Consider the following 13,328-nt stretch of genomic DNA (forward strand, 5'->3'; position numbering starts at 1 on the left):
ACCTTAGGAGACTGTCTTCATAATGGCACTTAACAAAATCCTAATAAATATGTAAATTATACTGCCATAATCCATGTGAGCAGAATAGAGGCTGTTGCAGAGAAAGGATCAGCAATGGCTCTGGATATGAAAGTAACAGTATTGATAGCTATGGGGGTGAGAATGGAGAAGTGGCTGCACAGACTGGAAGCAGAAGTAGGATTACCAGACATCCGGGAAAACCTGGACATGTTCTCTTTTTAGAGGACTGTCTAGACTCATGGATGGACTTTCCAAAACCCGGCGAGCTCTGGCCACATCTGGGGGGCCTCTGAGCATGCATGAATGATGTTCAGAGCTTGTCCGGAAGAAGAAAGGAGGCTTTGGGGGATGGGGATGGGTCAGGGCTGGAGGCGGAATAGGGCAGGGTCATGTGTCCAGGGTTTCCTGGAGAAAAATATGGTAAGCAGAAGTGGTATTGGAGGGTGGGGCTGGCACTGGGGGTATGATAAGAACCAGCTGTGAAGGCTAGAAGCAGAATCACTGAGACCAGCAAGGTTTGGAAACAATAGTGCAGCTTCAGTAGTTGAGGAGTGGGAGGGCTACTAATAGTGGCGATCAGCTGATGGAAAGGAGAAGATTAGCTGGAAGGAAGGAAAGAGACGACTGAGGATGGGTAGAGGTGAGAAAGCGACTGGTTGGGGGTGGGAGAGAGAAATTGGAAGAGACAAGGGGAAGGGAGCCAGAAGGCTGGTGGGAACAAACTTGGTACTGGGGGGAGGAGTTATGGGAAAGAATCTGAGTACCCTGAATTTTTGGGAGGTTAATAAGGGGTCAGCCCAACATAAAAGGTTAGGACCCTTCTTTATAGACCAATTTGTTGAGACAAGGGCTTTTTTGGGACAAAACTCTTACTTCACTTTGTCAGATGTCCTTGGTATATTGGTTAGTCTTTGTTGTTTTTGCTACTACAAACTACGACAGAAATGTTGGTTCCTTGTTTCTTTGATATTGGGGCCTCCTATTTATTTATTTTAAAAATGTCTATTCCACTTATAACCTAAGCTGGTTACAATATTCCCATACACAAATCTAAATTAAAATAACAACAATACGGCAAACTTCCTGAGACAACTAATCAAAACATGCATTTGTCTCTCTGAATCTCACACATTAGTGAAGTTTTTGCTTATGTCTGGAGGCAACTAAAAAGCCAGATTTATAATATGTCAGAAACTGTGACCAACTTTACTTTGTGGAGCCAATGCCCATGTCCATATTTTATTTCCTCTTGATAATATCACTCCATAATCCTATTTACTGGTGTTATGAATTACAATTATGAACACACTAACAAGACAGAATTATTTATACATTTTAATACTTTTCAAGTCAGTACAAAAATTTAAATACAAAAACGTGTTTGGCATTGACATAGTAAAGATGTTTTTTAATTACTCTTATTCACATTTTTGTGACATGATGAGCACCCCAGTAGAATCACAGTTGTGTTGATGTCGCACTACACTGAATTTTTTTGTTTAAAAACACAACAATGCCCATTAAGTCCATTTTTGAGCTAGCATTCTCCTGCTTCTTTTGGGCATCTGGCACCATACATCTTTATTTGCAATCACCCAGGGATTCCCCCATTCCTGTTGTATAACCCCTCTCTTTCCAATGTAATTAATTTAGTAATTGCAGTGACCATTCTAGACTTGGACCCAGTCACCAGGGCTTTTGCCAGAATCTTGCAGCCATGGGCCCTCAATTTGGCCACTGCTGTCACTCTTGCCCTAGTAATTGCAGTGACCATTCTAGACTTGGACCCAATCACCAGGGCTTTTGCCAGAATCCTGTAGCCATGGGCCCTCAATTTGGCCACTGCTGTCACTCTTGCCCTCTACCTGAAGGAGTAGAAGTCCCAACTCAGGTACTGAAGCAGGGAATTTCCACATGTCAGTACACAGGTCTGCCACCGAGCTATCCTGTTGAATTCATTTTTGCATGAAACATATTTAATTTCGTACAAAGTAGCATCCATCAAGCAATTTGTATCTGGCTTGTGTTCTATTTTGTTTTCAAAACTGGTAATAGAAGTTGGAACTAGGAGAAAGTTACTTTATTGTCAGCTCTCTTTTTCAAACGCACAAATTCAGTCTTCTGCAAAGACAGCACCTAGCTGAACATATGTACAACTTCTGCTTATGTGGCCTTTGTTAAAAAAAAAAAATTGTTTGCACAATCAATTTTACATGACCTACTTCTGCTCATACACAAATGTAAGAAGTCAAAAATCAAAGGAAATGAAAATAAATTACAGTAAAGCATTGGCAATCCATTATGGTAGTATGAAATGCAACTGATTTGTAATTCTGTACTGCACCAAGATGTTTCACAGCAGCAGAGTCCCTGTATATATGCACACACAACAGAGGAAGAGAAATTCTGTTAAAATTGGTATGTTGACTTGATGTTTGCTTCAGCGATAATAGGCTAACTCCAAACTAGCTTTGGGACTTTTCTGTGAAGGTAGCTGTGATACATTTCTGGATTAGGACTGTAATGTATAAATGTTCTGACCATCATGTTTCCTCCATCATAGCTACCTTGATCCTCTGAAGAGTTAGCCACTGGCATAGTACACTAGAATCCCTAATTTACAGGCAGCACTTTCTGAAGGGCTACAACTAAGGAATGGTTCCAAGACTTCAACAGTTGGACATGGTCAAGCCAATTTCATTAGTAACATCCTTGGCTTTTTGTGTTTTTTTTTTTTTTTTTTTTTAATATTGTCTACAACAAAAGCTCCATCTCATAAGCAACTTCAGTTCAGGAACCAGACAAGCGAAAGAGCATAACATGGATGAATCCAATCTGGCTAAGGTAGTTTTGAGTATTGTAATGAAGAGAAAACATAGTAAAACTGTTTCTCGGTACTTTTCATAAAGGTGTGTGTATAGAGCCAGGTACGTGTTTTAGAAAATGTGGTCCAAAGTGTCATAATCATTGGTATAACATATGAAGCGTAAGTGTTTTTTGGCATTGTTTAATGTTTCCTTTTTCTTTACATGGGATAGAGCAAATAACCAGTGAAAGATGAATGCACATATTGGCCAGCAAAGAGCCCTGCAGCTTGTTCAGAGGGCATCTGTATGTAAACATGATCGCCACGCATCAGCTGAAGCACCAGGCTACCGGAAGCTTGGTCAAGAAAGCCCTTCTTGTACTCATCATACGTATACATTAAAGGTTCATTGTTCTTGTATAAGGCAACCCACACATTAGCACCTTTGCAGTGAATGTGGTATGAAAAGTAGTAAATTCCAGGAATTTCACAGGTAAAAATACCTGTTTGTGGGTTATAGTTCTGCCTACCATTGTACAGCAGTTTGTCAAACTTTATAGGTGCTCCAACTGGTGGGAAAGGTGTGGTTAGCTCTGCTGTAAATGCTGGCATTTCATACATAACACTTCCACTCTTGCTTTTCTTGCCCATGTAACCTGATGATGATTTCATTCCATCAATTCCTGGTCCCATCTCTGGCAAAAACTGTCCCATGACTGGTGGTGTAGGTGGAATAACTGCTGCAAGACCAGGGATACCTGGAGGCCCAGGAGGGCCTGGCAGACCAGGTTGGCCAGGAGGCCCCAAAGCTCCAGATTTTCCTGGTGGTCCCTGCGGTCCTGTAAAACCAGGTTTGCCTACTCCTGGTAATCCTTGTGGGCCTGGATGACCTTGTTCACCTTTAGGGCCTGGAATGCCAGGAGATCCGCCTGGGCCACTTGGTCCTATAATTCCTGGAATTCCAGAGGGTCCTTGATCTCCTGGACTCCCAGGACTTCCAGGTTCACCTTTATGTCCAGGCATCCCAGAAGCCCCTGGAAGACCAGGTAAACCTTTTTGACCAGCTTCTCCTTTTGGCCCCATTGGTCCTGGCAACCCTCTCAAACCTGGAGGCCCAACTTCCCCTGGAAAACCTTGCTTTCCTGGAAATCCAATTAAACCTGGTTCACCTTTAGGACCTTGAGGTCCTGGAGGGCCTTTAATGCCATCTTCACCTTTGTTTCCTGGTAATCCATTTCCACCTGGAGGTCCCATTAATCCTGGTAGACCAGGTGGACCTGATTCTCCTGGCAAACCACTTATACCAGGGATACCCATGTGACCTTTCTCACCTTTAGGTCCAAGTGCTCCAGGAGCACCATCCAAACCACGATCACCTTTTGGTCCTGGATAACCTGGTTTACCCACACCTGGCAAACCTGATGGTCCTGGTAGACCTGGTAGACCCTTCTCTCCTTTCTCACCTGGTAACCCAGCTTGACCAGGGTGTCCATCTTGACCTGTTTTTGCAACTCCAGGAAGGCCAGGTGGACCCTGAAGTCCAGGTGGTCCAAGTAGGCCTTGTGGCCCTCTTTCACCCTGCAGTCCAGGTTTACCTGGTGGTCCTTGTGGCCCTGGAAACCCATTTAGTCCTGGTTTACCAATACCTGGGAGTCCAACTGGACCTGGCAAACCTGGTAAACCTGGGGGGCCTTTCAAACCCGGTAAACCTGGAACCCCAATTCCTTTGTCTCCTTTAGACCCTTGAAGACCAGAAATTCCAGGTTGTCCTTTCAGTCCTGGTTCACCCTTTTGCCCTGGTTGTCCAGGAAATCCTTGTAGACCTGGTTTTCCAACTCCAGGAATTCCTTGAGGGCCAGGTGGTCCTTGTGGTCCTGGCATGCCAATATGTCCAATCTCTCCCTTTGGGCCCATTTCACCTTTAGGTCCTGGAAGGCCTTTGCCTCCTGGCTTTCCAGGCATTCCCGGCATACCTGGTTTGCCAATCCCTGGATAGCCTGGAGGACCTGATGGACCTGATTTTCCTTTTATTCCTGGTATCCCATGGCCTGGTAATCCTGGGGGTCCTGATGGTCCTCTTAACCCAGGCTCCCCTGGGGGACCCTTCTCGCCTCTCAAAGCAGATAGTGGAATTTCTGTAAAACAATGATACAAAAAATTAGAAACCTATAATTTTCCAAGAATACATCACCACTGTACTTGATGCCTTAAAAAGCTGGACCTCCAGCAAGATCGTTATTTTGATTACTTTTAAACTATTGCCTACCCTAAGGTACAATGAATATGCATAAGATATACCATATTTTTCACTCCATAAGACATACTTTATTTCCACCCAAAAGTGGGTGGAAATTTCAGTGCGTCTTATGAAGCGAAGGTACCAATTTTGTTACCCTCCTCCCATAGCATTGTAAAACCCACCCGCCGCTGCACCTCCTTTTTAAACCCATCCATCTGCCCGCTGCTGCTGCATTTCCTTTTTAAACCTGCCCACCCGCTGCCACCGCACCACCTTTGTTAAACCCCCCCCATCTGGTCCGTCCACCCACTCACCCGCCGTCACTTCTGCTTTACCTGGTGGTCCAGTGTCCAGCCAGCTCCTCACTTCCCCAGTGGCAAAACAAATCAGCAGCGCGGCCATCAGGAGCAAGCTTTACGCTCTCCTGCTGGGCCCTGCGCTGCTTTCTGAATGGCTACCATAAGTTCTCGCGAGTCTTATGAGAGCCTACGGCAGCCATTCGGAAAGCAGCGCAGGGCTGAGCAGGAGAGCATAAACTTGCTCCTGACGGCTGCACTGCTGGTTTGTTTCGCTGCTGGCCGGGAAATGATGAGCGAAGGCAGGTAGGGATGGAGTGAAGCCGGCTGGAGCTTTTGGAGAAATTATAAAAGGTATGGAGGCTTGCCTGGAACTGGCTGGCCTGGGGCTGGTTGGCTGGCTTGGGGCTAGCTGGATTGCCTGGGTCTGGCTGGTTGGCCTAGAGCTGGTTGTCTGATTGGCTTGGGGCTGGATGGCTTGGGGCTGCCTACCATTAGACATGCCCACCACTAGATGTGCCCTGTACCCTTTCCCGGCCTACCACTAGAAGAGGGACAGGGTACAGAACACACCATTTGGTTCAAAATTTTTTTCTTGGTTTTTCCTCCTCTAGAGGTGGGTGCATCTTATTGTCAGGTGCGTATTATGGAGAAAAAAATATGGTATTTGTATGTATTGCCTCCATTGTATGCAAATTTATCACATGTATATTTATTTTGAATATCTAGAAAACAAGATTGGCTAGGGCTGGGTTGAGAAACCCTAGGCTCTAGACCAGGGGTAGGCAATTCCGGTCCTCGAGAGCCACAGGCAGGTCAGGTTTTCAGGATATCCACAATAAATATGTGTGAGATGGCTTTGCATGTCAAGGAGGCAGTGCATGCAAATCCATCTCATACATATTCATTGTGGATATCCTGAAAACCTGACCTGCCTGTGGCTCTCAAGGACTAGAATTGCCTACCCCTGTTCTAGACCAAGGGCTATTTCTTATATGCACACAAGCAGTGTTTGTTACTCCTTCTAAACTGCATGTTCCTGCCACAATGAATATGCATGATTTGCATGCATTGCCACAATTGCATGCAAATCTAACTCATAAATATTCAATGTGGATATCCTGAAAATCTGATGGGAGTAGGTGTGCTTCAAGGACTGGAATGGGAATGGCTGGTCTGTTTCTTATGTGTACACAAGCAGTTGTATATTCTTATCAGTTTTATCTGTTGAAGCAGCAGCATGTTTGATTGCATACTGTCTTTTTTTTTTTTTTCTTCCTTTGAATCTAATTGGTTGATATTTTGTCAGAGACCTGCTATATTTTCCAACTGACCTAATTTAAGAAATCTTGACTTTATTTTGTTCTTGGCCATCCTATTATTGGGTTGGGTTGAATTACCTAAATCTAGAGCACTGCTTCTCAACCCTCTCCTGGAAGCATGAGGTAAATCTGCATATGATGTGTCTCCAATACATGTAAATTTATGCCATGCATAATTATTATGGCAATTCTGAACCCTCAACTGGCTGGGCTTGTCTCCAGGAGAGGGCTGAGAACCACTTGTCTAGACTCCAGAGGACAGAGATAGTGAACTCTAGTCCTCCAGCATCACAGCCAGGTTTACTAGGTAGTCGGATGCTAAGTATGTGAACCAGGTTCATTTGCATAAATGTTATGGAAGCTCTGAAAAGGGGAATATGTTTTGTGTTCCGACATGACCTGAGTTGCCGTCCCTGACTAGGCTGTTTCTTTCACAAGTAAGCATGTGTGAACAAGTGTCTCTTGAAGGGTTTGTTTGTTTGGGTTTTTTTGTTCAGTTTTCATTATTACATTATGAACTTATTCACACTGAAAAAAAATCCAACAATAAAATTTAAGTAACCACAGAGAAAAGAACAGGTAAGAAAATGTAGTATGGAGCTCTGTCAGAGAAAATCCAAAGAAGAACTAGTATAGGTTAGCTAAAAGTTATCAGACTTTATATTAGTTTTGCAGATAGTCTAGTGAAGATTCGAGAGCTCTTTTTCAGAGTTTCCAAATGAGAAGAGAAGAGCGACTAAGATGGTTAAGGATCTGGAGGAGCTGCCGTACGGCGAAAGATTAGAGAAACTGGGCCTCTTCTCTCTTGAACAGAGGAGATTGAGAGGGGACATGATCGAAACATTCAAGGTACTGAAGGGGATAGACTTAGTAGATAAGGACAGGTTGTTCACCCTCTCCAAGGTAGGGAGAACAAGAGGGCACTCACTAAAGTTGAAAGGGGATAGATTCCGTACAAACGTAAGGAAGTTCTTCTTCACCCAGAGAGTGGTAGAAAGCTGGAACGCCCTTCCAGAGGCTGTTATAGGGGAAAACACCCTCCAAGGATTCAAGACAAAGTTAGACAAGTTTCTGTTGAACAAGAACGTGCGCTGGTAGGGCTAGTCTCAGTTAGGGTGTTGGTCTTAGATCAAAGGGCTGCCGCGTGAGCGGACTGCTGGGCATGATGGACCACTGGTCTGACTCAGCAGTGGCAATTCTTATGTTCTTACCAAATGCCACGCAACCCATTATATTTCTATAGGCTGCATAGCTTTTAGCACGCACTAAAATCTATTAATGCACCTTAGTAAAAGGACTCCAAAATTAATAACTAGGATACTAGCTCTACTTTCCATACAACTATAGTCCTAGGACCTGGATAGTGCAATATCTTTGCTGTAAGTACAACAGTTCTTGTTTTCCTAGCCAAAAAAAAAGGGCTGGTACATAAAGGTCTGACAAAAACAAAAACACTGGAAAAGGTGATGTTCAGGATGCAGGCTTTATTAAAAGTACAGTCAAATAATCCACATGCCAAGATACCTGGGACCCAAGTTGTTGGGAGCTGTGGACCCAACACAGGCTGTGTTTCAACAAAACTGTCTTCCTCAGGGGTCCTATAAATGCTGACATAATAGATGGAATGTATCCTAAAGTGATATATGGTACATAAAGGGTCATCCTTAAGGGCCTGCCCCCACATTAGCCACACCCCCTGCAACAGACCACAGAGTCCATGATAAAGCCGTATTTTTAATATTATTAATATTACATCAGCCTCTAAAACCTACAACCTTTACAAAAGAGAAACTAGACTAATACAAAAATCAACACAAAAACAACGTACTCATGAAATACTTCACCTTAGCCACATATGCAAAATATGGATAGCAATTGCCCAAATAAGGAGCAAATGAAATTTACTGTGTAACCATCCTGGGTTACAAATGGCAGGATTATTTTAATATCTTAGAATTTACCTCCTGTGACAGGATTTGATGTATGTTACAGGGAAATGTTGACATACTCTGCATGGTAATATGGTTTATCAGAAAAGTATAGTTGTTAGTTCTGTGTGTAATGAATGATTTTCTCTTAATGTTATCTATGCAATGTTCTAATAAAAATATAATAAAATAAAGAAATGTACCATGTAGATGAAAACTGAATTTGAAAATCTAAGAAGTGAGATTCCACATGCAATGCAATATTAGAGAAAGAGAAACAAATGTATAGCAAAACCTTGGATTGCAAGTAACTTGGTTTGCAAGTGTTTTGCAAGACAAGCAAAACATTTTATTAAATTGTAACTTGATATACAAGCAATGTCTTGCAATACAAGTATACATTGTATACACACATCACAACTGAGCCAATGGTTCTTCTCTGACGCTGCAAGAGTGTAGTGACTGTTCTAAATGAACAACGTCTTACAATACGAGTACATACAGTATACACGTGTCACATAATCACAACTGAGCCGATGGTAATCTCTCTGAGGCTGCAGGAGTGTAGTGACTGTTTTAAATGAGCAAGGCTTTGCAATACAAGTACGTATAGTATTTTGTATTAAAGTTTTGGGGTTGTGGAACGAATCATCTGAGTTTCCATTATTTCCTATGGGGAAATTTGCTTTGATATACGAGTGCTTTGGATTACAAGCATGCTTCTGGAACGAATTATGCTCGCCAACCAAGGTTTTACTGTATTTACATTACATTACATTACATTTACATTTCTAGACCGTAAAACCTCACAGATCAATATTCAGCCTGCAGCAGTCAGTGTTTGTTTTTTTTAACAAGGTCAGTAAGGATACCAGTCTTGAATATACAGGGCTGATGCAAATTCCACTGGCTGCCAGATCTTACATAGGTCCTTCCTAATATTTAGCTGGGTCATGCAGAAGATAACTATGCAGACTAGTGCTGCTCGATTCAGGGAAAAAAATTTCAATTCGATTTGGCCTATTGACTTGATTTTTCAATTTGATTCGATTCACTTTTCCTGCCCAACTGGGTGATTTTTTTTTTTTTTTTAAACAGCCAGGTAGGTTTATTTTTGTAGCCTCTTCACCCACCCCACCCTCCCTTTCCCCTCTCCAACCCCATGCAGGTGCTGTGGTGTAAAGAAAACAAAAATGACTTTTCCTCTCGCTGTTAGGTCCTAGTACACACTCATTAATACCAGCTCTGGCAGGATACACATTTCAAATCTGACATATTGTAATCACAAAATAGAAAATAACATTATTTTTTTCTACCTTTTGTTGTCTGGTCATCTTATTATTCAAGTACAATGGAAAGAGGCAAATGCGATGTCGGCTATTCAACCAATCAGTTACTTTGTGTTTAGTTTTTATTATTTGTATAATAAAGTCTATATCCTAATGTCCATCTTGGATATAAAATCGCATAAAGAGATCCAAAACCTGTGATGTGAAAGTAGGCTAAGTCTAGGAATACCTAGAATGTCCCAACTAAGATCCCAGTTTCGGCATCCGTAGATGTCTTCATCAGGGGATGAACGGACACTGCCGTAGATGACTGAACACAAACTAGCAGTAAATATGGGTAAACGCACTGATAGCGAAGCATTGCCTTTGGAGGCAAATGCATGCCCAAAAAACTCCTAAACCACCAGTTTTGTTTTGGTGTTGGGGGGACTTGGTGTCTGTGGGAGTCAGGGGGGTCAGGGTTTGGGGGGAAAGTGTGTAGGGAAAGTGGGGGCTCAGCAGGAGGGGGAAAGGGGGTAAATTTTTTTTTTTTTTGCTGCTCTCCCTGCCAGCCGATCAGCTGAGCCAACAGGACTCCCTAAAGCCCCTGGCAGGGGAAATCCTACACAGCTGAGTGACAGGGGGAAGCCCCCCCTCCAAAGCCACTGGAGAGTCCTGCCAGTGCTGATCTGCAGGCAGGAGAGCAGCAAAAAAAATTGACAGGAGGGATAGGGAGGAGCTGTGCCTAGCAATTGCTCTTCTGAGCAGGCACCAGGCACAGTTTTTCCCCCTTTGGCTCGCGCTGATCTGCACGAATAGCATGCATATCATTTGCATGCTATTCGTGCAGAGCATCACCCATTGGGGAAAAATCACTCACAACACGGTAATTTTTACCATGCCGGCAGAGTATTGTGCATCGGGGCCTCAGACGACAAAGGTAGCGAAAAGGTACAGTAACTGTGTAGTCTAATAATGCTAGTCTCCATTTTTCATGATTTATCTATAGCAGTTGAACCTGAAGCACTTTTGATTAATGAGGATATCCCTAACAGCACCCAAGGTCTTGCTACATATCTGCAATCTACACAACAATTATCTCTCAACTGCATTATACTGACATGACGGTAATAGATAATTGGTACTCTTGTGCAATCTGTTTCAGCACCGTGAAATCTTAGGATATGCTGTCTTACTAACTTCCTGCCCTTCATGTGTTGCAACATGCTGGCAATATATAACCATGTTCAGATGTGGCAGAGGCAGGCATCTGATGCTTTCCAGAGAGGCGCCATAAAGGTCAGCAAGTTTTGTGTCAGAGAGGACACTGCGCCCTCTGCCTCCAGAGCTGAAAAGCCATTTGCATAATGTCCGCTCGAATCAGTGAAGCCTTTAATTTGTAGTTAGGCAAGCTCTTGAAGAGATTTTTGTTCAGAGAGGGAAGGAAGAGAAAAGGGTGCATACAAGAAGAATTACGAATCCATAGACCTTTTTGAAAAAAAAAAAAAATTAGTAAAACCTCGCCCTCCTCCCAGAAAATCAGGTCATTAAAAACTCTCAACATGCAGATACATGAGCTTCATTTCCACACTAACCCTTGCAACTTATGTTTTGCTCCCTACTCCTCTGCACCACAGTTGTCCACCTCTTGCTCCCTCCCCCTCATATTTTTTCTACCCTGTGCAACTCAGCTTTTCTTGTACCATATTGTAACACACCGTCCGGATGCCAGGACATGTCCTCCAAAAGGAGGACATATCTGCTAACCCTACCCCCACCCTCACAGTTTGTAGCCATAACTCTTCTCGATGGTATAGCCAGCTTCTGGAGTGCAATATAGGGGTATACACATTCAGTCAAATATTGTGGGCCATGTGATTACTATGTAACAAGTGATTTAGGGTAAATGACCATAGATAAGCACAACAGACACTTCATGAAAGCAGCTGCCAAAACACTACCGCAGGAGCGCCCAAAACATGCCACAAACTACAAGCATCAAACTCAATGAGAATTAGGCAATACAGTGCCCCCACTTCCGCTCACGAACACAGGCCGCCGACCCATCCTGCCTATGGTTCGCATGTGCAAAAGACGGCCAGCTCCAATTTCCTCACTCACAAAGCTATGTAATGCTACGAACCGGGTGCCTTCTCCCATTTAACTATGCATAGTGTCACCAAAAGCCACAACCGTAAAACCCGGACTCTCACCACACCTTCTCTAACCGTCATGTTAGCAGCGGCAGTACATGCTCTCCAGTGCCTACGCAGCCCCTGGCCACCCCGGAGGTGGAAGCCTGCCTGCCGCTGACTCACTCCTAGCCTGCCCTCAGCTGCTGGCTCAGCTACAGCGTGCTCCCCGAGCTCAGGAGGGGGAGGGTGCTCTGTCACCGGCAGGAGGGCCAGGCAGGCGGAAGCAGAGCTGCATCTCAGTTGTCAGATGCAGATGGCACGGAAGGAAGGAGCGGGCTCATGGGAGCCACAGTCCAGCAGCCCGTGCTCTGTTCCACTGCATTCCTGCCGCCCTCGTCGTCCAGCCATCCCCGTGCCCTCTCTGAGCAGCATGTGCTAGGTGAAATCCCGCGGCGGCCGTGCGCCACTTCCTCCCTCCTCTCACGTGAGCTCCGAGCCATGGAGGTGGTAATGGATGAGGACAGGGGCCACCGGGAAGAGAAACGCCTGGGCGAAGAGCAGGCGTCAAAGGCCAAGGAGCTTGAGCTAACATCCGAGCAACCAATCAGAGAAGGGATGGGAGCGATACTCCGTGCTTTCGCCCAGAATGGGGGGTGATCCTCCTATGCGCTCAGCACTGTGGGAGTGTGGAAGGCTGCTGGTGGAAGCACTGGACTGCCGGGATTACAAAAAGTTATGGGGGGGGGGGGGGAGGGTTGTGGTGTTCGCTCTATAAGAAGCACCCTTATTTCCACCCACTTTTGGGGACAAAAAGTGTGTCTTATTGAGCAAAAAATACAGTAAATTCATCAAAGATTTAGTCATAACTAAACTCTCCCTCTGTTTCTCCCATGCTTCTTTTCTTTTTTCCTTTTCTCTCTACAGTTAAACTCCACAGAAGCAACAGTATATAGTACACATCTTTTTACCTCAACACTAATCTTTCATATAGGTAGTTCTGGTCTTTATAGCAGTGGGATAGCCTAGGTCAGTGATGGCTAACCTTTTTGAGCCCGAGTGCCCAAACTGCCGCACAAAACCAAAGAATTTCCTCAAAGTGCCAGCACGTCAATTAAACCTTAATAACAAACCTTAATAACAAGATTTTAGTATCTAAAAACTCTTTATAAAGTTGCCTGAACTATGTAACATCATTTTTAAAGGTTGGAATCTTTGTATTGTCAGAGAATCAATTTGATTCACAATCCTTTGGTTTTCATTTCAATTTATTGGCAATTTATAATGTTTTAATGATTTCATTCATGGGCCGAATA

General features: G+C 43.9%; 1 protein-coding gene across 1 annotated transcript in view; it reads right to left on the minus strand.

The window, feature by feature from the left end:
- Positions 1-1,342: 1,342 nt before the first annotated feature.
- Positions 1,343-13,328, minus strand: part of COL8A1 (collagen type VIII alpha 1 chain) — a 192,387-nt gene continuing 180,401 nt past the window's right edge. The window contains exon 4 of the mRNA XM_033943072.1: positions 1,343-4,962. Within this exon, the coding sequence (XP_033798963.1) occupies positions 3,047-4,962 (1,916 nt within the window). The 3' untranslated portion in view covers positions 1,343-3,046. The remainder of the gene's footprint in view (positions 4,963-13,328) is intronic.

The sequence above is a fragment of the Geotrypetes seraphini genome, chromosome 4 (genome assembly GCF_902459505.1).
Source record: "Geotrypetes seraphini chromosome 4, aGeoSer1.1, whole genome shotgun sequence".
Lineage (NCBI taxonomy): Eukaryota > Metazoa > Chordata > Amphibia > Gymnophiona > Dermophiidae > Geotrypetes > Geotrypetes seraphini.